Below are 27812 nucleotides of genomic sequence, written 5' to 3'. Positions count from 1 at the left end.
TCAGCTATTGTATTTCTGCAACTAGCTAAAAAAAAAAATTTGGTTTAATAAAATTATGTGTGAGATTGATATATGTGAGCCACCAATTCCAAATTTCTTTTGAAGGGTGCACGTGCCATGGGCATCAGCTCTCCAGGTCTAGTGAGACCTAACTGCGCAAATTACCCTGACTATTGAAGTGACTTGCTCTGTTCTATGCACGTAGTGATGGATGGAGGGAAATCCAGCCTGGTGATGTCTCCATTGTTCTGGTCTGTCATTGCTCTCCGGAGGCCCATGAGCCGAGAGGAAATGGCGCAGGGCCTTTTGCAGTGATTATCAGGTAAATGGCATCTACTCCCACTTACCAGCAATGAATAGGAGAGCAGTGCACTGATCATCAGTGAGGAGCACTGACCTCCAATGAAGGGTACTGAATATCAATGAGGGGCATTCACCACCAATAACGGGCAATGATTATCAATTAATGACACTGATCACCAATGAAGGGCAATAATGGGTGATGGTCACCACTGAGAGGCACTAAACACCAATGAGGGACACTGACCTCCAGTGAAGGGTTCTGAATATAAATAGGGGGCAATAAAGGACAATGATTACCAGTTAGGGGCACTGATCACCAATGAAGGGTACTAAAATTAATGAGGGGCATTCACCCCCAATAAAGGGCAATGACTTTCAATGAAGGATACTGATCACCAATGAGGGAGTCTGATCACCACTAAGAAGCACTGACCACTAATGAAGGACACTGATCACCAGTGAAGGGCACTGACCTCCAATAATAGGTGCTGATCACCACTGAGAGGCACTAAACACCAATGAGGGGCACTGACCTCCGGTGAAGGGTTCTGAATATCAATGGAGGGGGGGCATTCACCAATGAAGGGCACTGACCTCCAGTGAAGGGTTCTGAATATTAATGGGGGGGGTCATTCACCACCAATAAAGGGCAATGATTACCAGTTAGGGACACTGAACACGACTGTGGAGCACTGACCACTAATGAAAGACCCTGATCAGCAATGAAGGGCACTCACCTCCAATGAAGGATACTGATCACCAATGAGTTCCACTTAACACCACTGAGGAGCACTAAACACTAATGAATAGCCCTGATCACCAATTACACTGACCTCCAATGAAGTGCACTTGCCATTGCCACTAATGAGGGGCAATGATCACCAATGAGGGGAAATGACAACAACTAAGAAGCTCTGACCACCAATGAAGGGTACTGAATATCAATGAAGGGCATTCACCACCAATAAAGGGCAATGATTATCAATGAAGGACACGTATCACCAATGAAGGGCACTGACCTCCAATAATGGGTGCTGATCACCACTGAGAGGCACTAAACACCAATGACCTCCAGTTCTGACATTCACACCAATAAAGGGCAATTATTACCATTTAGTAGGACTGATCACCAATGAAGGATATTGAATATCAATGAGGAGCATTCATCACCAATAAACAGCATTGATTATCAATGAAGAATACTGATAACCGATGAAGGATACTGGTGATCACCAGTGAGATCCACTTACCACCAATGAGGAGCACTAACCACTAACGAATCGCACTGATCACCAATGAAGGGAACTGACCTCCAGTGAAGGGCACTTGCCACTAATGAGGGGCAATGATCACCAATAAGGGGAATTGACAACCACTGAGAAGCTCTGACCACCTTCCGATTACCAATGAAGGGCACTCACCACAAATGAAGGGCATTGATACTCAATAAAGTTTACCCATTGAGGGTTGCTGGCAACCACTAAGAAGCGCTGATCACTAATGAAGGGCACTGATTATCAATGAGGTGCACCAATCACCACTGAGGGGCACTGACCACTACTAAGGAGCTCTGACCACCATTGAGGGCCACTGGTCACCAGTGAGGGACACTGACCACTAATGAAGAGCAATGAGGTGCTCTATACCACCGTCAAGGAGAACAAGCCTTGGTGCAACATTTGGAAATAGCGAGCAACGTGTTCATGAATGACCCTCTGCATGTGTCAGTCATCAAAACCACTTGAACTCTCCTTTTTTTTTGCATTGATAAACTGCAGTAATGGGTTTCATTTAACATATCTGAGGGACAAAGAATTCCTTATGTTTTCTGTAGCTAAAAAGATGGCCCTTCTCTTCCTACTATTGCTAGACAAATCTGATTGGCAGTAGTAGGTAGAAATACAGACTGACCGAGAGTCCAAGACTATCTTTCCTCACACAAACTGGCGTTATATCTCCTTTGTAGGTGGAGTGGCCCTTTAGTAGTCCTTGTGACACCTCTCCCCACATTGATGCCAGCTGCCTCTATCTCTGATCCTATCACCCCACTGTTTGTGCACTGTTTTAAATTGTTGCATAGGTAAGTGACACCAGAGTAATTTACCGGTATTTACACAGCACACAAAGTACCGAGGTGTCACTTGACTCAGGTAACACGATAATATTAAAAGCACCAAGATGACAGATGAAAAAAACAGAAAATCCAGACTTTCCAGCAGTTAACTATAGTACATGGTTCCATCCAGGCCGGGATGGCAAACTGGCAAGATGGGCGATTGGCAGAAGTGCTGATTAGTCTGGACAGAAGGAAAAAGTCTATACACTATATACTGCAAACATTGAGGCTCATTTAACCATGTGTTCCTCCTCTCTTCCTCTACAACTGCAGTGCCACTCCCCAAGACATCTCTCTATTAGGTGCTGGAAGGTGTTGGTAGTGGCCGAAGATGGTTGCCCAAGATGGTCACCAGAGTCACATGGGGGCAGCATCCAATTGGACCCAGAAAACCATAGATGAACCATGTTGCTCCTGACTTCCCCTCCAACTGCAGTGTCACCAACCGCACTGGACAAAGTAGACTGCACCTGACTACAAGCTCAATGGGTGAGTTTGACAGGCGGTACTGCCTGTCAAACTGCACTCCATATTACAAATGCTGCTGCCACGAAGCAATGCATTGTATGTATGGCATGTGTACAGCCCTGTCTGGCTATATTTTGCCAATTCAAAAGGGGAGCGGTAAAACTGTAGTTCAGCCACCCTTTTTTATCACCCCCATCCAGCCATCTGAAAGTGACCTTACACTTGTTGTCAGAATGCCCCCTTACGCTGGTGGTCATTGTGCCCCCTGACATGGCGGTCGGGTAGGTTTTTACGTGTATATAGCTCAGATTAGCCTTTCTCAAGCTTTTCAACACAGGAACCCTTGAAATACATTTCCAGTTAGTGTGATGGTCATTGGGAAGAATGCTCCTGGGAAGAATTACCCCCTTACAGATAGCTAAAAAGATCAATGGTGTCAGTGGGAACTTACTAAGAGGCAGAAATTGCTCATTGTGCAAAGATTTCCTAGCAACCTTTGGAGCAATGGTCGCCAACCTTTCGGACCTCACGGACCACTAAACTCACTATTTTAAATCCCGCGGACCACCAACATGAATTTTACATGCCTTATACATACAATGTTCCGGCTCTCTGCCCCCTCCCCCTGGATCACACTTCTGCTTTATACACACAATGCTCTGGCTCTCTGCCCCCCACCCCCAGCACTCTGCATCACACTGCTGCCTTACACAGACTCATTGGATCTCACCTTCTTATCCCGCCATGTGCTTGAGCTCCGTGCTCCCTCCCACAGTCTCTGATCAGCACTGCCATTGGAAGTCCCCTTGTTCTTAACCTTCTGCTCTCTGTACTACCCCCAGCACCTCCCTCTGAGTTCACAGGAGCCGGAATTACTGCAAAGGCATCGGTTATAAATGCGTGCTGACAGTATTGGCTCTCAGTGTGCATTGAGATCAACATTGGTAAACATCCACCGCAATGTTGATTTGCGGTAGAACCCAAGGTGACCGCCAAAATATTCTCGTGGACCATGGACCACTGGTTGGCGCCTGCTGCTCTGGGTGAACCCTAAGGTTACATGGAACCCTAGTGGAGAAACCCTGGCTCACTCAGTTGTTAGACAGATAGATTCATAGATAGATAGGTTCTACCCGTATATAGGTTCGTTTGTTCCTTGGTCGGTTTGGTTGCTTTCTCTATATTCACATGTGTCACTATTGTGTGTATTGGTTGTTGTGTTTTATACTGTTTGCCACATTTTCTATGTTCTTGATAAATGTCATTGCTTCACCTAGTTTTGGGTCCGGCTGCCTCTGTGCAGTCCTACATATCTGAACAGACCATGTTACAAACTGTTGTACAATCTCCTTTAGGTACACCAATGATAATGTAGTGCAAGGGCCTGCTGGACTTGATAGAAATCAAATGTATTGTTTAGATGAGCCCTACTACCCTTTACTACATGGATATTGGTACATTTAGGGTAAGATTGTACAGAAGGTCGTACTGTACTATTTATGGAGAGAAGCAAGCCATTATAATGTTGTAAGTTCATGATTTTATTATTGTATAATTATATGCTAATTGAAAGGGAGTGGCCTCTATAAATATGAATGGCGAGAGATGAAGAGGTTTTATAGATTATCCTAGTAATGGTGAGTTGGGTCTCATGGAGAGGCGCTGCTTTGAAAGGTGTTAGCCAGTAAATTAGAGGTTGGTGTTCGAATGAAGCACTAATGGACGGATGAGTGCATTCGTTGGTCGATGAGATGTTCCTTATGGAAATTATGTAAGAAACATGTTGATATACAGGGGCGGACTGACCATTTGGCCACTCGGGCACTGCCCGAGGGCCCCAGGCCACTAGGGGGTCCCATCAGGGTTGCCAGCCTCAGTAAAACCAGGGACAGTATGTAAAAATCTGTGTTTTTTTTTTTTACATCTGTGTCTGAAATGTCCCTTACCGACATACTTTTGGTCTAAAAATCCTGAGATTATAGCTGCCCCACCCCTCCAGTACCTTCTCAGCCAATAGAAAGATGTGTGTGTATACTGTGTGTACATGTATGTGTATACTGTGTGATTGTATACTGTGTGGCCCCATAATCTCAGATTGCCTGGGGGCCCCATAATCTCCTATTGCCCGGGTGCCCCATGAGTTGTCAGTCCGCCCCTGTTGATATATCACTTTAGTGCGGGGGTCAGCAACCAGTAGATCACATCCAGGGGACTGGTAGATCTTGGTCTGGGCTTGCTGATCCACCATCCCAGAGCATCAGATGCAATGCAGAGGGACTACTTGTAAAGTTGGAGCTGTAGTAGGGAGGAAGAGTCACATAAGCAGATGCCTCCTCTGTACTGCTGGCGATATGTTCCCTAATCATACCTGACTTAAACCCATGATTGTCGTACAATGCATGCGATTGAAACAAGGTAGTTCAGTAATTCGAGGCTTAAATCTGGTGTGAGGAGGTGACACAGGGTGACACTGTACCCCGAGATCTTTGACTTCTCTCATGTTGTTCAGGTAGATCTTTACCTCTTTAAGGTTGCTTACCCCTGCTTTAGTAAGTACAATGTATTTATTTTAACTAACTTTAGATATTTTGAGGATCTTACACTATACCAATGCACACTGTATTTCATTAACAAGTTTTTGGTACTGTCATATGGTGATTGGTCATGTTATGTTATTTAACCACTTCAATACTGGGCACTTTCACCCCCTTCCTGCCCAGGCCAATTTTCAGCTATCAGTGTTGTCGTGATTTGAATGACAATTGTGCGGTCATGCAATGCTGTACCCATATGACATTTTTATCCTTTTTTTTCCCCCACAAATAGAACTTTATTTTGGTGGTATTTAATCTCTGCTGGGTTTTTTATTTTTTGCTAAACTAATAGAAAAAAGACCAAAAATGTAAAATGTAAAAAAGTTAGTACGTTTTCTCCTTCACTGACAGACACTGATGATGAGGCACTAATATACAGCACTGATGTGCACTGATAGGCGGCACTGATAGGTGGTACTGGTGGGCAGTGGCACTGATAGGTGGCACCGACAGGCAGCAGTGATGAGGAGGCACTGATTGGCATTCCTGGAGGGCACAAGTTGGCACTATAGGTGGGCATCCTTGATGTGTCTGCACTGATAATGCGCTGATTATCAGCACAGACCCCGCCTGTCAGGAGAGCCGCAGATCGGCTCTCCTCTACTTGCGCCTTGTTAACGCAAATAGAGGAAAAGTTCATAACCTGCACTCGCTAGTTACCATGTGATCAGCTGTGATTGGACACAGCGGATCACATAGTAAAGAGCCTACGTCATAGGCTCTTTACCGAGATCGGAGATGCGGTGTGACATTTTATATGTTATTTATAATAAAAGACTGCTCTGACCATTTAACGTGATTCAAAGGTTGAAAAAACAAACAAAAAAAAATATATACTTACCTGCTCTGTGCAATAGTTTTACACAGAGCAACCCCCGATCGTCTTTTTTTTTTTTTTTTTGGTCCCCCGTTTGCGGTCCTGGCAACCCTCCCTCCCACTCAGTGCCCCCCATAACACGCCTCTTGCTATGGGGCACTCAAACAGGCTAACTTCCGAACTGCGCTCCTGTGAATGGACATTGTCCATTCACACACAGAGTGCTGCTTGGCCCCGCCCACTGCTCTCTCCTCATTGGCTCACTGGCTGTGACAGACAGCAGTAGAAACCAGTGGCTCCTGCCACTGTGTGAGCCATTGAGGAGAGAGAGACTCGGGAGAGCTCTCATGCACATCTCTGGATCGAGATGGGGCTCAGGTAAGTATAAGTTGGGGCTGAGGAGGTTGGGGGGGAGCTGCACCCAGAAGGTTCTAAGATTCTGTGCATTAAGGTAAAAGAACCACTTTAATTTCACTTTAGAGTATTGTGCAAACTTTGGAGGGCTGTGAGAAGATGGATTTGGGATGGTGGTCAAATGTGAATTAAAAGGAAAGTGACCTCTGATCTACCTTGGTCATGACCTACCACTGACTTGTTTGCTTTACATTTACTTTTAGGTTTACTCACCTCAAAAGAATGTAAACATCAGTGTATTTGAGATTGTGTTTACCTTTGACCAGCACCATTGTATCATCTTTTGTTGTCCCAACCAACCTTGGATCCTCATCAAACCATAATCCTCTTACATGGGTGTGGGCTGACTCTATATATAAAATGATAATGATTGCAATATGTACCTCTTCCACATAGAACAAAGTATCACCAGGGATGCAAATCCTCAATGGGGACTTGAAGAACTACCGAGATTGCCATCTAGTGCGCTCCCCAAAGACAAAGGTTCTTTTCTCATTATGATTATAATCTTCTGCAAACAAGATCTGAATCTAAATGTTATCTATGTACTTTAAAAACAAAATCCGAAAATAGAACACAAAAGAAATGAAGATTTGTGGCTCCACATTATTCATTTTTCCCACTTGCCTGTCTTGGCCTATAAATCATATACTAATAGCTATATAAAGGCTTCACCAAGCACAGGGCCCTTTTTAAGGCAGGGCAAAAGGGGCTGCTGCCCTGGGCCCTGTCATTGTTGTGGGGCCCAAAGCAGCTGCTTTATACGTGCCAACTATCCTGGTTTAAATTCCCTCGTCCCTTGAGGTTTTAGTCCTGTGCTGTGTCCTGATATCTCAGTGTGAAGTGCTACTACTAATACTGCCCAGCTCTGCCCTATTGTTGTGTAAAGATGACTCACCTGCATACCCTGTGTTTACATGTACATTACCGGCATTCATATGTAAATAGGGGTGGCCGGTGGCATTGAGATGTATATCATGCCCCCCTGAGGTCATAGCCACAGTAATCTCTAGCAACCAATCAACAAGCAGAAATCATGTGCTGTAACCTCTAGCAACTAATCAGTGAGCAGTAATGTGTGCTGTAACCTTTAGCAACCAGTCAGTGAGCGATAATGATACACTGTAACCTCTGGCAACCAATCGCAATAGCTACCTGATCTGATTCAGTAAACTGATTTTGAGTCTAGCTGCTATTTATTGTATGTCTCATAGAAGGTGGAGAGCAAAACTGCACGGGGGGGGGGGGGGCAAAAAAAGTTTTGCCCAGGGTCCAATCAATATTAAAGGCGGCCCTGACCAAGCACTACATTGGTCTTCAGCTGATGGAACTTGGTGTGTTTGTTTTCTAAGGTCCCTTTTGCACAGGCCAGCCTTTCAGGCAGAGCCTTCATCCTCCTTTATAGGTAGATGGATCTAAACGGATGTGTGCCTGTTTACATCCAGCTACCTCCAATCTGATCTGGCAAAAACAAATGGAAGGGAGATGTGTTCCCCTCCACCTGGCTGGATCGGATGGCAGTCGGGTGTTTGCATCTGACTGGCCATTAGAGGTCAGTGGGCCGTGTCTATGTCTGGGCATGGACCTGTTATCTGCCTGCTTAGTGGGGGGATCAGCAGACAGATCCCCTACTGAACAAGTGGCCTTGCAGCCGGGTTCCGCCCCATGTGAAAGGGGCCTACAACTGAACTTTGGACAGATATAAAGGACACAAATTAAAGCAGCTCGCTATTCACAAATACATCCAAAAAATGTAGTTTATTTTTGAATGCAAGCTGTGTAAGTATCTGATTTGGCCAGGTGTCATCCTCTTGCAGTCCCTATATATCAAAGCGCAGAGGGACTGAGGCAAAAGCAGCACAAGCAGTCAATCAATTTTGCTGCAGTGCAAGGGGCATGCTGATAGGAGGAGAGAGGATGGTGACAGAGATGAGCTTGTGAGTGTGCTGCTTTTCCTTTCGCTGTGCAGTCACAGGCTTCGAGAGGGACAAGACCTGTAAGTGTCAGTGAACTGTAGTAGGGAAAAATGAGGTCTACTGCGGTAGTGCTGTGTAGTAGAACTGTGTAAGTTTAAGGACTAGATAGAGACAAGTAAACATTTTATTTTATTTTTTACTTTCTGCTATAAAACATACCCAATACAAAAAAAATTGAGAAAACAAACATTCCAGAATCAAACATTCCATCATGTACACTGCGACTGCTAAATCGGAAATGGGAGTTTCCAATCTAAAGAACTATTACAAGGCCCCTCTCCTAAACCAGACTCAACATTGGCGGTCGCTCACCTCTCGTCCTCTCTGGACACAAACAGAAGAAACTGCCCTCAGCCATCCCACCAAATCCTTACTAGCTGCTATATGGATGCAACATCGACCGGACCTGTCCTTCTTAAGCGCAGTAAATGCAACTAGAAAAATCTGGAGTTCAATTTACCAACAAGCTAACGGTCTCACAAGAAAAGCTGTGTCTTTTCCTCTATCAGAGATACAACTACTGTGCTCTGATATGTCATTGGCCTCTTGGTAAACAGCTGGTGCCAACACAGTTGGGAGCATCCTACAAGAAGGAGAACTCTGCCCCTTCCAAGCCCTCCATAAGAAATAAAGAAATATAACATCCCCAATAAGGACTTCTTCAAGTACTTAATGCCACGTACACACGATCAGAATTCCGGGCCAGAAAAAGACCGATGAGAGCTTTTCATCGGAAAATGCGACCGTGTGTACGCTCCATCAGAATTTAGCTGTCCGAATTTCCGCCAGCCAAAAATTGATAGCATATTCTCAATTTTCCCGACGGAAAAACTTTCTATCAGTAATTCCGATCGTGTGTATGCAATTCCGACACGCCAGAAATCACGCATGCTCAGATTCAACTACAATACAGAAGCTATTGGCTACTGGCTATTGAACTTCCTTTTTCTAGTCCCATCGTATGTGTTGTACATCACCGCGTTCTTGATGATCGGAATATGATGTGACCATGTGGAGGCAAGACAGCTTGAGCCGAATTCTGTCAGAATTCCGTCTGGAAAACCATCAGAGCTTTTTCTGACGAGAATTCCAATCGTGTGTATGCGGCATAAGAGTGCGGCATGCCCTAGCCGCTATCAACTGGTCAGACCTCCCCCTTGCTCTTGACATCATTCAAATCTACGATCACTTCTAAAGGTATCCTCTATTTTCTACAAAAAAAACGTAATTCGGCACAGAACCCCGAGGAAAAAACGTCAATGGGAAAAATCTCCAAACTTCTCGGCAGATCCACCTTCCTGGCACTGCGCAACAAGCTTCACCCGCAAAGCCTCTAGATGCGCACGGGAGCCGACACTCGCGGCAATCTGCGGCCTGCCCAGTGCGCCTGCGCGCCACTGTCTTCAGGTAAATATCTCCTAAACCGTATAGGTTTAGGAGATATTTCTTGGACCTACAGGTAAGCCTTAATCTAGGCTTACCTGTAGGTCAAAGTGGTTTGTAAGGGTAATCAGCCACAGAACCCGTGTAATTTATATGTGTTCATGTTTAAAGGGTGGTGGCGACCCTACTTATATCCCACCATTATCACTCACGTTCTAATTGCGGCTAGGCTCTCAATCATAAAGATCTGGAAGAATCCCCCTCCCTCTCTCCGCAACTGGTTCACCTACTCATCAACCAACATCTCTAGATGGAACTTATGTTCGCTAAAGCCAACCAGACCCTTGCCTAAACTCCAGAAAGACAAGAACCCCCTGGTTCAACTACTCCAACCTGGACACCTGCGCATTACTCTGATAGCTACGCTTTTGTTACACTAAGCTTGACAATATTTTCCTCACTGAATATCACCCCTCTACCTCTTTGTCGATATATACAGCCAATTACTACCACCTCTTAATTACCCCCCCCGCCCCCCCCCCCCCCCCCCGCCCCACCTGGAACAGAACCCTGGACTACAACATTTACATAGTTACGTATAACATGATGATCTCGTGTTGACGAGTCTGTATTCGTCATTGTTACCTTGATAGTTCTTTCTTATATTACATTACCAATGCCTTACAATGCACTTGTAAGGAACATATGTAAAAGTTTAAATTAAAAAAAATTAAAAATAAATGTACTTTCTTCATAAATTTAGGCCAATATGTATTCTGCTGCATATTTTTGATAAAAAAAAATCCCAATAAGCATATATATTGATTGTTTGGCACAAAAATTATATATATATATATATATATATATATATATATATATATATATATATATATATGCTATAGGGCAGTCGTGAACTGGTTAATTAGCTATCACACAAGACACTGTTACAAAGTCAATCAATATTTACAAGATACTTGAGACCCAAGTAACGTGTGAGTAGATCTGTTCATATAATGACCTTATCTAACGCACAAAAAATAAGTAAAGCGCAGGCCGAGGGTGCAGTGCCTGTCCAAAATGAAACGTTTTAGAAAAGTTCTCTTATTGGGACTCTGCCATAGAGCAGAACACTTGTTATGTTATGAGGCTCCGATGGATGCAATGCGCTCATTTCAGAGCAGCGACTCTTGCACCGCATTGTCTTCATCTCTTGTCAGCAGCCATATGCTTTCCACTATCACCCAGGTCATTAGCCTTGCTTATCTCTCAAATGTCACTAAAGAAAAGGTCCTAATTCAGCAAGAGATTTAAAAATGGGATACAGCTAAAGGTGTAGCTACCCCGGTTGAAAGACCACTCCAACCAAAAGCGTCATTTCAGTTCTAGGGGGAGTGTGGTGGGCACAGTCTACATCTAGATAAGTCAGTGATGCTCCAGATGAGCAGAGGCAAGGAGGAAGGGAAAAAAAAGGGGATTCAAATCCACGAGAGCGATCCTTTTAAGTGTAGTATTCAGCTGAACGTATGGGAAAAGGAAGTCAAAATATTTAGTAGGCATATACTCACATTCCTAAGGTTGCTGGATACCCGTCCTAGGGTCAGACGACCTGTTTTAGCACATGTGGAGAATATGACTGTCTCCACGCAGAGGGTTGGCAGTCGCACTCAATGCTTATTAAGGTTTTTATGGGAAATTCTTGCACCGCACTAGGTTGCGATCAGATCGGGCGAGCAATGGTACATAGAATAAGGCCCCAAAATGGAACTAGTGTGTGGTCAGCAGAGACGCCCATTCAATAAAAAGGTGCTTCCAAGTGGATTCTTCGGAAGGGTTGGTATTTATTGATCATGAAAACACGTTAAAACACCATCAACGCGTTTCATGGCTCTTTAGTGGCTGCTTCGTCAGGAAAAGGTGTATAGTACACTATATTACTATAGTAAAACATTTTCAACGTGGATCCAAAGGGCGGAGGATACTGTATATATCCTCCACCCTTTGGATCCTCATTGAAAATGTTTGTCATATTTTTATGTATTTCATACACATTTTCCTGATGAAGTAGCCACGAAATGCGTTGATGGCATTTTAACTTGTTTTTCGTGATCAATAAATACCAATCTTCCTGAAGAATCCACTTGGCAGTACCTTTTCATTGAATGGGCGCCTCTGCCGACCACACACTGGTTCCATTCTGGGGTCTTATTCTATCTACCACAATCTCCATCTGTCTTCCTATTTCTTTTAGGGACCCCAGTGAAGAGATTTTGCTGCCCTTGACCTTTGGGTGTTTCCATTAAATCCGTTCTCCATAATATGATAATATAATCATTATAAAAAAAAAAAAACAGGGAGGGTAGGAGTCCTTCATATAATGGCCAGGACAGTCATGTACACCTCGAGTGTAGAGCTCTCTGGAAGAATATTAATTTTAGGGTGGGTTATGGGTTAGGGCTCATTCACACCACAACGCATCGATTTATGCATGGGTGTTGCATTGCCTTCTTTGCCGGCGTGCATTTTGTATGTTTTTTGCCTTGCAATGCGTTGTGTTTATGCGTGCGTGCGTGCATTTGAACGCGTTACGTTGCACCGCACTGAGAAAAGTAGCTTGTGCCGTACTTTGTGGCAGCTCTGGGCAAATGAAATGCAGCACACTGGTGTGCACTTCATTCATGGGGAACCATTATTTTTAGGTTGCCATGTGTTGGGAATGTGCTTACAAACGCACCCCAGTGCATCTGGTGTCAATATACCCTTAACCACTAACAATATCCCACAATTGAAATTTAAGGTAAAACTTATGCCATTGCCAACCCCTCTCCCCACACACCAAATTTTGGTACTGCTGAAAACTTTGTGAACACTCGGAATTTATATTTGCTTAAAAACTGCAGCTTGGACAAACACTATCCAAGGTCAGGTAGACAACTTGCCACCTGGTGTAGAACTACAAGACTCAGCATGTCTGATGCACGATGTGATTTAGGTCAAAGTTTTAACGTTGCCAGATGCAAGCTGAAGCTTTAGGGTCAGATTCCCTTTTCTGCAATGCGATGCTGTGTTGGGTTGGGGTGACATTAAGTTTGATTGGCACCCCAACGCACTAAGGCTCGGTTCAAACCTATACGTTTGTAGCACCCTGATGGTTAGGCAAGGTTGCTAGTAAATTTACCTGCCAGGTATAGTTGCCTTGGCCAATAGATTCCACCCTAATTCTGGAAATGATGCACTTCTCTCTTCTGTCGCTAGGTGGCTGGGTATCTGGTGACATTAGATAAGATAAGGGGACTGTAAGGACAGATTAGGAATGAATGGGGTATCTCAGCCAATAGGCAGGGATCTTCTTGGGTCCCTTGGCCTGCTGGGAGAGCCTATTTATTTGGGTGAGGTCAGGTGATTCTGTGCCATCTGGATGGCTGTCTGGGTGGACGTGTGTTGGTATTGGCCCGGGCTGCCAGGCCAGAGACTGAGGCCTATCCCGGGGACATCTGGCTGCCAGGCTGTCTGAGGAGCCTATGCAGAAGCAAGAGAGCAGCGTAGGGTTGGGGGTCGCAGCTTGCAGTCCAATTAAAAGTGCTGATTCTGCTGGCCGGAGAACCTGTCGTGGTCAGAGGTAGAGGGGAAGTTGTTACCACTAAGGGACCAACCATCTTATTACCAGGGACCACCGCGAGAAACTGAAGCAAGTACCGGAGCAGTATTCTCACCAACCGGGGACGGTGAAGAATTGGGAAACTTCAGGTGTCAGGCAGCGAGGAGACATAATATCACCTCCTCACTGCCTCATTTAACCCTGTAATACTACTGTGCTTCACTCACGTGCATTGCATGCAATTGCGGCAAGGTTCCATTGAATTCAATGAGCAAGATTGACAGGTGGTGCCACCTGTCAAGCTCTGCACTCCGTGTAAAAAATGCAGCGACTGCAAATTAAAGCATCGGGGGGCGGCGGCATGTGAATTCACCAAAGCTCCACGTTTGACAAGGTCTTGTGGAATCTAATTGCCATTAGAAAGTTTAAAAAGAAAATTTACAAAAAAAAAATAAAAAAATAGTTAGGAGGCGGCAGTAGCACCTCCGGAACGCCTGTCAGTCTCTGCTATACCGTCCTGAAATTTAAAAGGACCGCACTCCTATCACATCTGATGAGGCACAGGTGACTTTTAACAGTCTAATTTCTGATTTTTTGGAAATATATCAGTACAAACCAATCAACCAATCAGGTTGTATGCTGCAAGGCAAAATGCAGTAAGCCCTGGTTCACACTGGTGTGGCTTTGAAATTGCGCTACTTCAGGATGATTCCTAAGCCGCAGATCAGTCGCTGATTTTATTGTGGCTTGTGACTTCGTTTAACAGAAGTCTATGCAAGTTGCAATGAAATCGGCAAAAAGTAGTGCAGGAACCTTTTTTTATAATCACTGAGACATAGGTAGATATTAACCTTTCCATTGCAGACAATGGGCTCTGACTTGTCATGCGATTTGGAACTGTCAAATCGCATGTCAAGCCGTACCAGTGTGAACGGGGGCTTAGGCAAGGTAAATAGCCACCAACCAAAGATTTAGACTGGGTTCACACTGAGGAACTGAGTGGATCATAGCAGGGGTCCGGTGGGTCCCCGTTCACCATTTCAGGTCCCATTTCAGCCCAAATTTTTGGCTGAATTCGCACCTTAAATGGACCAGAAAACACACCGGACTCTTGTGCAATTCGCATCGGGGCCGCTCCGGAGATGTGTGAACCGGCTCCATAGAGAGCCGATCACAATCTTCTGACATGTGAATTGGATGCGGAGAACCCACATCCAATTCACAATAGTGTGAACTCAGCCTTAAAGTATCAGAAACAAACGTCCCCTCCAGGTGGACAGGAACAGTCGGGTATCAGAGATATACAGTATAGGAAAACCAGGGACTGAATCAACCAGGCTCTGATAACTAGAAGATAATGTTTGGGAGGAGTGACCCTTCTAATAGAAGAAAAGTGTTTGCATAATGATAATGGGCAGATTTCTGTAACATCCAGAATAAGGCTGGGTTCACACTATTGCGAATCGAATGTGTATTTTTCTCCACATCCAATTCGCATGTTAGGAGCTCATAATTGGCTCTCTATGGAGCCGATTCTCACATCTCTGGTGCGAATTGCACAGGGGTCCATTTCTTGTCCATTTCAGGTCCGATATCAGCCAAAAATGGCTGAAATCGGACCTGAAACGGTGACGGGGATGCACCGGACCCCTGCTGTGAGCCTCTCCGTGCGGCAGTGTGAACCCAGCCTTACACACACATAGAACAGTGGTCATCAACCCTGTCCTCAGGGCCCACTAACAGGCCTGTTTATGGGCCCTAAGGACAGGGTTGATGACCACTGACGTAGAATACACTGAAAAATCCAGCAGGGATGGTGGGAACCCCTCATAATGGTCACAGACAGTGAACTCCATTCAGGTAGCTCACCAGTAGGGTCCCTAGGATGGGATAAAAGAGACAGGCAAGGTCTTCAACTCAACAAATTCTACCAAAAAGGTAAAATGTCATTTTTTGGGTGGAGTAACCCTTTAAAAAAAACAACAACAAAAAAACAAGCTTTAATATCTTTATCTTTAACATCTTCCTAATCAGAGGGGAGGGGGAGTTGAACACTTTGTAATGACAGTGAATTCATCCCAGGAAGAGTTTGAGTCGTATGTAAAAGTTACTAACTATATATATATATATATATATATATATATATATATATATATATATACTGCTTTATGTATTATAAGTTATGTGTATATACTGCTACATGTTATATATATATATACTGTTATATGTGCTTTTCGATATATGTATATATGTGTTATAAGTTACCTGTATATACTACTACATCTTACTATGTATATTTATATACTGTTACAGGTATATGTATATACTGCTACATCTTACTATCAATATGTATATACTGTTATGTGTATTTGTGTATTGGAACATATATGTATATACTACTATATGTTATTATCTATATACATACTGTTATATGTTTTCTAAAGCCCCATAGTCTTCAGATTTACCAAAGTAGTGATAGTGTGTATGGGGCTTAAGATATACTATGTGTTACTACCTATAGGTGTATAAATATGTATTTTAAGATGCTACAACTATAAGCATACAACCATGTAATATATATACTACTATGTGTTACTATCTATATGTATATATACTGTTATATGTGTTTTAAGATAGTATATGAATATACTACCATCTCTTACTTCCTATATGTACTATACAATATATGTACTGTATATACTACTGTGTGTTACTATCTATATAAATATATACTGTAATATACAATATATGTATATACTACTATGTGTTATTATAAACTACACTGCGTGTATATACTGCTATGTATTAATCTATATGTGCATATACTGTTATATTTACTGTAAGCTGTGTGTGTATGTATGTATGTATATATATGTATGTGTGTGTATGTATATATATGTATGTGTGTGTATATATATATATATATATATATATATATGTATGTGTGTGTATATATATATATATATATATATATATATATATATATATATATTACTGTTGTATGTTAATCTAAGTTATATGTATATACCGCTATATGTTATCATCTATTCTATATTCATATCCTGGTCTGTGTGTTACTAGCTATATATATATATATATATATATATATATATATATATATATATATATATATATACTGCTATTTATATTAAAGGCTTCACACCAGTGTGTTCCAGTTCCAGAAAAAAAGTTGAACGTGCTGCATTTTTTCTGCACTGGACTGTACTGGAATGCTGTAAAACCCATCAAAAACGCACGGGAACGCACCAAAAACGCACTGGAACACACATATCCTTTTTTAAGGTTAAGAAAAAAGAGGGGGAAAAAATGCACTGAACCGACGGCGTCAAAAACCGCACACAAAAAACTCGTCAAAAACGCGCATGCAGAAAAGCATCTGGCAGACCGGCACACATCTGGACTGCGTTTCTATGGTTTGAACTGACCCTAATAGTTCTATATAACTCTGTTTGCACCTCAGTAAAAGGAATATAATTGTCAGGAAATGTAAAGCTCGCCCTTACTATCATTTACAAATTACAGCCAACATTTTGCAATGTCACCACAAATCTACAGCCGCCAATATAACTGCATTGATTGATACTCCTTGACAACCTTGGCGTTGCATTTTTTTTTTTTATCTTTTAAACCCGCTGACCGAATTTTGGACCCGCGGATGTAAAGTCCGCTGCCTCCAACAAGTAGGGTACACTGGAGTGGCGAGGGACAGGCAGCGAGGGGGTTAAAAACGAGGCGTCGTGCATTGATGAGATGGCAGAGAGCGGGCTTTTGGCGGACGCAGAATTTCCTATACAACTTGGTAGCCACTTACCCGATGTATGGGTGACTCATGCTGGCGGCTGGCCTCTGGTCTTACGCTGAAGCATGCAAAGAGAAAAGGCACCAGAAAGCTGCAGTGTGCAAAAAGAACACAACAAAATAATAAAATGTGAGAAGAGCAGCTTTGTCCCCGGTGTGATCCCACTCCCAGGATCCCCCAGTATGCCAGTCCTGTCTCCCCGTCCTGTCCCTGGACTGAGGGCACACTGGTTGCCAGGGTGAGACAGATAATGATGCTTTAGCACAAGGTAGGCAGGAAATTGTGGAGCCAATGGCGGTGAAATCCAGCCTCTCACTTCAATCAGCAGTCACTCCCCCCCCAGCACAGAGGCTGCTACTGCGTGTGTCACTGATATATGTATGCTGTTCCCTAGGAGCTGTTTAGTCACTCACAACAATGCAATGCTAACAGGCTGCACTCCGGCTGCCTCTGCTATTACCTGCAGGGCTGGAGGACTCGGGGGTCAGGAGACGGGGGTCAGAGCTGGATGGACTGGGGATACTCATATCAGCAACTTGATCTGCTTCTGAAGCTTTTAAGTAAATCAAAAGATCGTGATTGACAGGTCTGCCAGTCACCGCTGACTAGTCATAATATATGTGGGGAAAAGTACGGGGATGCCTGACCTTCACACCTACACTTTATGGCCTATAGAGTGTAAAAACCCAACTTTCATGTCTATATTATACAGCCAAAAGTGTGTGAGGACCTGACCCTTAACCCTACACCATACGGTCAAACAGTATGTAAAGACCTGACCATCACACCTACACTATACGGCCAAAAAGTATGTAAAGACCTGACAATGACACCTACACTATACGGCCAAAAAGTACGTAAATATCTGCCCATCACACCTACACTATATGGCCAAAAAGTATGCGAAGATCTGACCATTACTTTTTGGCCATATAATGTATGTGTAATGGTCAGATCTTTACATACTTTTTGGCTGTATAATGTAGGTGTATGTAAAGATCTGACCATCACACCTACACTATATGGCCAAAAAGTATGTAAAGACCTGACCATCACACTGTGTGATAGTCAGGTCTTTGAATAATTTTTGGCTGTATAGTGTAGGTGTGATGGTCAGATCTTTACATACACCTACATTATACAGCCAAAAAGTATGTAAAGATCTGACCATCACACCTACACTATACAGCCAAAAATTATTCAAAGACCTGACTATCACACGGTGTGATGGTCAGGTCTTTACATACTTTTTGGCCATACAGTGTAGGTGTGATACACTATATGGCTGAAAAGTATGTAAAGACCTGACCATCACACTTGCACTATACAGCAAAAGTATGTACAGTGTCTTGAAAAAGTATCCGTACCCCTTTAAATTTTCCACATTTTGTCATGTTACAACCAAAAATGTAAAATGTATTTTATCGGGATTTTATGTGATAGACCAACACAAACTGGCACATAATTATGAAGTAGAAGGAAAATGATAAATGGTTTTCCAAATGTTTTTCAAATAAATATGTGAAAAGTGTGGCGTGCATTTGTATTCAGCCCCCTTTATTCTGATACCCCTCACTAAAATCTAGTGGAACCGATTGCCTTCAGAAGTCCCCTAATTAGTAAATAGAGCCCATCTGTGTTTATTAATTTAATCTCAGTATAAATACGGCTGTTCTGTGAAGCCCTCAGAGGTTTGTTAGAGAGCCTTAGTGAACAAACCGCATCATGAAGGTCAAGGAACACATCAGACAGGTCAGGGATAAAGTTGTTAAGATGTTTAAAGCAGGGTTAGGTTATAAAAAAATATCTCAAGCTTTGAACATCTCACAGAGCTCTGTTCAATCAATCATCTGAAAAAAGAAAGAGTATGGCACAACTGCAAAGCTACCAAGACATGGCCGTCCACCTAAACTGACAGGCCGGGCAAGGAGAGCATTCATCAGAGGAGCAGCCAAGAGGCCCATGGTAATTCTGGGGGAGCTGCAGAGATCCACAGCTGGGAGAATCTGTCCACAGGACATGTATAAAGCCTCGTACACACGCTTTGATTTTTGGATGACAGAACGTCTGATTTTTGTGGCATGCTAGTCTCGTGTCGAAAGTGAAGAGGTTACTAAGAATACGGGAATTTTAGTTTGACAGATTACAACGTCAGAAGTGACGTAATGTGTAACCTGACCTTCATGTTTAAAAATCTGAGCGCCACAAACTAAAAAATACAAATTTTTAACCACATGCCTACTGGGCACTCTTACCCCCTTCCTGCCTAGGCCAATATTCAGCTTTTAGTGCTGTTGAACTTTGAATGACAATTGCACGGTCATGCAACACTGCATCCATATGAAATGTTTATCATTTTGTTTCACACAAATAGAGCTTTCTTTTGGTGGTATTTAATCACCACTGGGTTTTTTATTTTTTTTGCTAAATAAACAAACAAAAATTTTCACAAAAATAAAAAAAAGTCATACTTTTTTTAAACATTTTGCAAATGGGTACATTTTCTCCTTCATTGCTGATGAGGAGGCACTGGTGGGCACTGATTGGCAGCACTCTTGGGACTGCACTGATAATCGGTGCCCTGATCATCGATGTACCTGTCCCTTTTACACAATGTAGTTATCAGCTCTCTTCTCCTCTCCTTATGCTGTCAGCGTGAGGAAAGGAGTGCCAATGACCACCTTCTGTTTACATCCGTGATCAGCTGTGATTGGACACAGCTGATCACGTGGTAAAGAGCCCCTGATTGACTCTTTACCTCAACCTGTGATCAGTAGTGTCTGTATTGCCTGTTTACCTCAATCTGTGATCAGCGGTGCCCGGTGGGCGCAATCACGGGAGCCGTCATATGGCGCCCTCCCAGAACTAGCCGGCCGTGCTAGCCGTCATTTGGCTAAAGCGCAATTGGCGAAAGGTTAATGTTCAAGACTGCATGCTTTATTTTGCTGAGAAATCACTGAAAAAAAAAACTAGGACTTCAGGCAGTGGCCATATTGAGTAAGGGCAGATGATTCATGTACCATTTACTTCCTGGAATCCATCTGCTCTTAGCTGAGGCATGCAGGCAGGAAGGTGTGCTTAACTGAAGACTCCTAGGATGTATAACAATTTGCCTGGGCCTGAAAATCAAGTTACTGTTAGCTGTAGCTGGCCATGGATATATTCCCATCAAGCGGGTTATACAGGACTATGTTGGTACTGATACACAAATGACCATTTTTTTTTTTAATATAAAAAATATAATTTTATTACATATAAAAAAGACATGTACAAAGAACAAATTAATACAATTCAACCACAGACAACTGCTAACGGGATCACCCCAGTGGAGACTGTTGATGTGGTTATAGACAATCTGGTCCTCTACCAGTTTTGGGGATTGAAACAGCTTCTTCAGGAGGGACTATCTATAAGTCAGAAAATACATACAATAAAATATACAATAATTACATCAAAAGGAATATAATTATACAGCAAACATTGTAATAAAAAGATCCACATCTAATTAAGGATAGATATGATAATGGTAAATAGACAAGCCAATTGTAATCTAATTAATAGGGCCCAGTTGCTGCACAAAATAGTGGGGACAATTAAGGCAATGGGGGGTGAACCGTGTAAGGGGGGGAGGGAAAGGAAGAGTGAAAGAGACAAAGGGGAGAGGAAGGTGAAAGGGAGAAGAAGAAAGGGGAGGGGGGAAGGAAGTGGGGGTAGAGGAAAGGGAGGGGTGAGAAAGAAGAACAAGGAAGGAAAATAAGGGGGGGAGAGATGGAGGGAGGGGGGAGAAAAAGGGAAAGGGGGGCACTGGGGAAGGGAGGGGAGGGTTGGGGGGAAGTAAGAGTGATTGGAATATACAGATGGATTGCATAGGTATAAAAACTCACCAATAAGTGTTGTAAAATTAACAACACATTACCAGGGGTGGTAGTAGGTCAAGGTGAAAGGAGTAGACACTAGGGACAGGACACAGCCAACCGTAGTGGAGAAGATGTAACCTGTAGCAAGAAAGTGTCTATGGCTATCCAGCCAAGGGACACTGTAAAGTAATATGACCAAAAAAAAAAATGGTAATCAAACTGTCAGATAAGACAGTGTAGTCTGAGACAGCAGCAGGTTGCAAAAAAAAGGGGGGGCTAAATCTTACCTCAAACTCCACACCGACCAGTACACCACCTCTGGGCTGTACCGCACATCAAACGGGTCTGGAAGCCCCGTTAAGTATGCTCCCCAACCCGTGCACATTAGGACACGCCGACGGGAGGCGGCGTCTGAGATCACTGGGTCAGTTTCCCCACACTGCGCAGGTACGCAATCCTGCGTTGCTGCACAAGCGTGCCGTGATCAGTCTAAGGGCCGACCGCCCAGACAGGGTCACACTAAAAATAGCGCTGCTTTACCGCTAATGCCCTGGGAGGCTCAGTGTGAAAGGGGTCTTGGTGAGTTTGGGGCTGGCAAATTGATGCTATCTGAGTTTGGCGCTGACCCTAACGCTATCTAGCGTCACTTGTGAAACGAATACAGTGATCAGAAAAAAATCTGTACACTACTAATGACAATGACAGGGCAGTGAAAGGGTTAACTGGGGGGCAATCAGGGGGATAAACTTCATTAGGAAATATGTGGCGGCCAAACTGGCGCTATCTAGGATAGACGCTAACTTCTGGTAATGCTATCTAGCATCGCCAGTGACACTAATACAGTGATCAGCAAAAAATCTGTTCACTGTACCTGACATTGTGACAGGGATGTGAAAGGGTTAACTGGGGGGCTCAATCAGGGGATTAAATGTGCCCAACTATGTGATCTGGTGTCAGTGTACTGCTTTTATTCGCAGTCTAATGCTATCTCTTCTCATGCTTGAACCAAAGAGGGCTTCAGGAGCGAAGATTGCATCGCTTCCTGTGCCTATGTTTTGTAAACAGAGGCACATGCTGTTTGCTGATTCGTCAGAACCGATCAGCAGGTCCATGCCAAAAATCATTGGTGTGGACCCGTAAATTGATTGGTTCTGAAATGAATCACGGCACCACCAGGCCAGCAGGTGCTCGCTCCCCAGGCTTGGCATTGTGCAGGGAGCATGTATTATGTGTATATGACGCCCCATAGCAGTAAATGTGCTATAGGGCGGGCGGCAACTGGTTAACCGCTTAAGCCCCGCACCATTTGGCTGGTCAAAGACACCGAAAACCAAGCACCGCCTTAAGGATTTCTAAGGGAGTAAAATTTTTGATTTCACTCCTCACTACCTATCACAGTAGGTATCACCCATCCCTCATATTTTTCTTTACGTTATACTGCTTGTTGACGTACTGAGCCTGCAGTAGCATGCTGAGGGGTGTTACCTAAGGGACCGCCCCTTTGGCAGAACTAGAAAGTTCTAGTTTTAGTATCACATGTTTACATGTAATACCTAGTCCTCTCCTGAAGGTGGCATAACAACCCAATGGTCTAAAGAGAGAAGCTGTGTCAGTCGGTGAATTGCAGAGAAAAGGATTTTACGGTGAGTACAAAAAATCCTATTTTTAATGCAGCCTGTGGGCCGAACGAAAAAAAGAGATTGATCGGTGGGTATGCCCACCATTAGAATACCTCCCTTCATCCACCCACTTCTAATCATGGGCATACGTGCACCATTTATATATGCGGAAGCATGGGGGCATCCTCCCGCTAAAGTTAGGAGCAAATCGCTCCTCCACCCCTGTTGCCCCCATGCTTCCACATATATGCTTTTTTTTTTTTTTTTTAACTGTGGTGGTAAAATCACCTCCGACAGCGCTGGAGTCACGGCTTTACGTATGGTGGAAGCAAACGTTGTTGCTGTCAAGATAAATAAATCCGCGCTGCAGCCGAATGGCGTACCTGCTAATCAAATGATGGTTAACAATAAAACAAAGTAACATTACAGTATAACAGTAAGGCTTACCATATCTACAAAGCAAATACAAAAAAAATTGTAAAAAATAAAACATTTGTATCCTGTGCCTAAAATATATATATGCTGAAGCATGAGGGCATCCACCCCAAAAAGTAGGAGCAAATCGCTCCTCCACCCCTGCTGCCCCCATGCTTTGGCATATATGCTCTTTTTTTTTTTTTTTTTTTTTTTTAACTGTGGTGGTGAAATCACCTCTGATGGCGCTGGAGTCATGGCTTTAGGTATTGTGGGAGCAAACGCTGTTGCTGTCAAGATAAATAAATTTCTTTTTCGGGTTTGGCAGTGGCAGCGGGCAGCGTGATTGACAATGGATCTACATTGGGGGACATTGTTTTGACTTTTGATTATTAAATAAAGGACTTACACAAAAGCTTGTATTGTGTCTTTACCCACTTTTTTGTTTAACAGGTAGAGCTACTTATTCACATGGGGGAGGGCTGGGATCTGGGGACCTCCCACCCCAGACCCCCACTCAGGGTTGTGGGAAAGGGCCCACCCCATTCCCCCCTACCCCCCCCCCCCCACTGCTGCCTTTACACCCCCCCCCCCCCCCACCCGCTGCCGTCCTGGGATCTCCTGCACAACCAGGAAGCCCAGTAAAGATGTGACTGGCGGCATCGGCTTCTCCACCCAAAAAAACAATAACCACCACCATTCCACCACCAAAAGAAAAAAAAATAGAAAAACTTGTCACAGCCCATGCTATTACAAGGGATGTTGTTAATCCCTTGTGATAGCAATAAAAATGATTAAAATATAAATAAAGGGTACTGTGTAAAAATTAAAACATTAAATAAAATAAATAATGCAAAACATTTTAAAGCACCCCCCACCCCTCTGTGCTTGTGTGCAAATGCAAATATATGAGGATTCTTCAAAAAGTTTCCGCACTTTTTATAAACCAAGTTATATATATATATATATATTAAAGTGTAGGAACATTTTGAAGACCGTTCTTATAATTCAGCTTTTTTACATGTATGAGAGGTTAAAAATGCGCACTAGGCATCTAACTAAAGCTAGGCATACTGTAGATGTAATAAAAACCATACAGATTCCTCCATCCATCCAGGCAAACAAGGTGAATGGAGGAATCCCCCCTCCCCCTTCCCTGCTGGAACATTGTATTCCCACCTCACAATATACCACAATGCCTAGGGCAGCCGCACCTCCAGTCCCCCACCTCATACGATACAACGCCTTGGGCAGCCACCCCTCCTATCCCCTTTAAACCACAACGCCTGGAGCAGCCGCCCCTCCAGTCTCCCACCTCACACAATACCACAACGCCTTGGGCAGCCACCCCCCTATCCCCTTTAAACCACAACACCTGGGGCAGCCGCCCCTCCAGCCCCCGCCCTCACATTATACCACAACACCTGGGGCAGCAGCCCCTCCTGTCCCCCTCACCTCACATCATACCACGATGCCCCTCCTGTCTCCCTTGAACCACAACGCCTGGGGCAGCTGCCCCTCCAGCCCCATCACATTAAACCACAATGCCTGAGGCATCCGCCCCTCCAGCCACCTCACATTATACCACAATCCCTGAGGCAGCCGCCCCTCCAGCCACCTCACATTATACCACAATGCCTGGGGCAGCCGCCCCTCCAACCCCCTCACATTATACCACAACACATGTGGCAGCCGCCACCTCCTGTCCCCCTTAAACCACAATGCCTGGGGCAGCCGCTCCTCCTGCCCCCACCTCACATTATACCACAACACCTGGGGCAGAAGCCCCTTCTGTCTCCCTCACCTAACATTATGCCACCATGCCTGAGACAACAGCCCCTCCTGTCCCCCTTAAACAACAACGCCTGGGGCATTGGTCCCTTCAGCCCCCCTCACATTATACCACAATGCCTGGCGCAACCACACATCCAGCCCCCCACCTCACATGAAACCACAATGCCTGGGGCAGCCGTCCCTCCTGTCCCCCTTAAACCACAACACCTGGGGCGCCCCTCCAGCCCCCCACCTCATATTATACCTCAATGCCTGGGGCAGCAGCCCCTCCTGTCTCCCTCACCTCACATCATACCACAATGCCTGGGGCAGCCGCCCCTCCAGCCCCCCTCACCTCACATTATACCACAACGCCTGGGGCAGCCGCCCCTCCTGTCTCCCTTGAACCAAAACGCCTGGGGCAGCCGCTCCCCTTCAGCTAAATGGAGTTTTTGATTGAAGATAGAAAAGAAGATAGCCCAAAATTTGTGAGGAAAGGTGGTTAGGGGTGAGGTTATAGGGCTCATTTCCACCTTTACACCCTAAAATTCTTCTTCACTGTAATCATCCTGTTCCAATCTTCCTTGTTCCATTCTTGACTCCTCCCATTTTCTGTGTTTTCTCTTTCGACTGTAAATGTAAACAAAACGTGTAAGAACGATATAAACAATCTTTACAAAGTAACAGAAATAAAGACTGACTCCACCTAAAATCTGCCCTCTACGGGGGCGTAACCAGTGTGCCCCTTCCATTAAAATTCTAAGTTACTTTGCTCTGCCATTATCATTTGATGTTGTGCTGGCTATGACATCTGCAAGAACTGGGAACACTGAATTGGATGTCTCACCACTGGTTTAGACATATTTAAATTTAGGTTTGACTTTCCACTATATAAGCCTGAGATACCAATTTTAGGAGAGTTCCTCTTTAACGGTATACTGCTGCCATTGTCAATGTGTCCTGGCATAAACCTTGTTACATTTTATATGCAGACTTTGTACAGCAAATTAAACTGTAATGCCGCATACACTTGTTGGAATTTTGGTCGGAAAAATCTCTGATGGTTTTCCCGACGGAATTCCGACGGGATTTCGCTCATGCTGTCTTGCATACACATGGTCACACCAAATTCCGACCATCAAGAACGCGGTGACGTACAACACGTATGACGGGACTAGAAAAAGGAAGTTCAATAGCCAGTAGCCAATAGCTTTCGTCTCGTAGTTGAATCTGAGCATGTCCGAAAAATTGAGAACATGCTCTTAATCTTTTGCTGGCCGAAATTCAGCCATCAAAAGTCCGATGGGGCATACACATGATCGCTTTTTCCGACCAAATGTTCTCATCGGCCTTTTGCTGGCCAAATTTCCGATCGTGTGTATGTGGCATTAGGAAAAACAAGGTAATTACAGGTATACATCAGGAACTCATTTGCTATTATTACCTGCAGCCTCATAGCCATCCACCTGTCACACATGCTAAAGCTATAAAATGCCCTTATTACTAGCAAAATAGATCTATCGTTGGTGTGTGAAAGATAACTCTATGCTCAAAGAGGAGCTTTTGCTGCTAAAATTTGGGGGCTGAACATTGAGGGAAAACTGCTGAGAAAATGGACCTTTGGTTTGTATTTTGATAAAATACTAAAGAAAATATAAAAATCAACTTACCATTTGTAGATTGCTCTTCCCAAGCAGAATATGAATATGAATGAGAAGACTATGGCAATGATGAAAATACTGAGAATGACAACGTATTTTAGCAGAACCGATTCTTTGCCAACAGTTGCTGTTTGTTGGGTGGCCGTGGTAGTGACTGGAGGGGTAACCGTGGGCTTATGCTTTGCTTTTAATTTCTTGCCAGTGATCTTTCCTTGGTTCCTTGGTTTTTTGTGAACCGTTGTTGTTTCTTCCTCGTCCTCGTCCTCGTCCTCGTCCTCGTCCTCGTCCTCGGTTTCTGTCTGGATAGTGACTGGACGGTGAACCGCGGGCTTACGCTTTGGCTTTAATCTCTTGCCACTGGTCTGTCCTTTGTCCACAGGCCTTGCTTGTCTTTCCTTCCCAGGCCTTGCTTGTCCTTTCTTCCCAGGCCTTGCTTGTCCTTCCTCCACAACCGCGGTTTGTTCTTTATGATCCGTGGCTATATGCATTGAGTTGTATTCCTCTCCAGTGGTCTGTCCTTCGTCCCCAGACCTCGCATTCGGTATTGACTCTGGAAGCTTGAACATGGCCTCACGCCTTGCACTGAATTTCTTTCCAGAGCTCATTAGTGGAGAATCTGCATAAAACAAATGAAAGGAGAGGTCATACAAATGTACAGTGAAGCAGCAGATCAAACATTTTCTAGCTTGGGCGTGCATTCAGTGTGGGAGGATCAAAAACTCAGATTTGTATTGCGCTTAGTGTCTTTTCTTAGGCCTCATGCACACAGATGTGAAAAATAAATCAGTTTTCCGTGGCATTTTGCATTTTTTACACCTCTGAATGCATCTGCATGTTAGTCAATGTGCCTATGCAAGCATTTTAACACATTTTTATGGGCAATGTTCAGGGGTAAAAAGAAATATGGCTCAGACACGCATTGGGGTTATTGAGTTTAGAACGTGGTGGATAAATTAACCACTTGTCCACAGCTGCACGCCCCTATACGTCGGCACAATGGCA

General features: G+C 44.0%; 2 protein-coding genes across 10 annotated transcripts in view; both read right to left on the bottom strand.

The window, feature by feature from the left end:
- LOC143926585 (uncharacterized) overlaps positions 1–17840 on the bottom strand; it is a 170828-nt gene extending 152988 nt beyond the window's left edge. For 5 of the 9 annotated variants that reach the window (XR_013262099.1, XM_077450464.1, XM_077450461.1 and 2 more), the window contains exon 1: positions 17499–17840. Coding sequence is in view for 8 of the 9 variants with exons in the window: in XM_077450464.1 (XP_077306590.1) it covers positions 17499–17518 (20 nt within the window). In the remaining variant the exon portion in view is untranslated. The remainder of the gene's footprint in view (positions 1–17498) is intronic. The other 4 variants (XM_077450468.1, XM_077450465.1, XM_077450463.1 and 1 more) reach the window with 2 other exon arrangements.
- Positions 17841–23969: 6129 nt separating this feature from the next.
- Positions 23970–27424, bottom strand: LOC143926584 (uncharacterized). Its single transcript, XM_077450460.1, has 2 exons — positions 26820–27424; positions 23970–25779 (listed from the first exon to the last, which is right to left on the bottom strand). Exons 1-2 carry the CDS (start codon positions 27413–27415, stop codon positions 25692–25694), a joined length of 684 nt encoding a protein of 227 aa, XP_077306586.1. The 5' UTR covers positions 27416–27424; the 3' UTR covers positions 23970–25691.
- Positions 27425–27812: the final 388 nt, after the last annotated feature.

The sequence above is a fragment of the Lithobates pipiens genome, unplaced genomic scaffold (assembly GCF_037356315.1).
Source record: "Lithobates pipiens isolate NorthernLeopardFrog02 unplaced genomic scaffold, aLitPip1_a1.2 Scaffold_23, whole genome shotgun sequence".
In the NCBI taxonomy this organism is placed as follows: domain Eukaryota; kingdom Metazoa; phylum Chordata; class Amphibia; order Anura; family Ranidae; genus Lithobates; species Lithobates pipiens.
The sequence above is the reverse complement of the archived record's forward strand: the minus strand, read 5'-3'. Positions and strand labels throughout refer to the sequence as shown.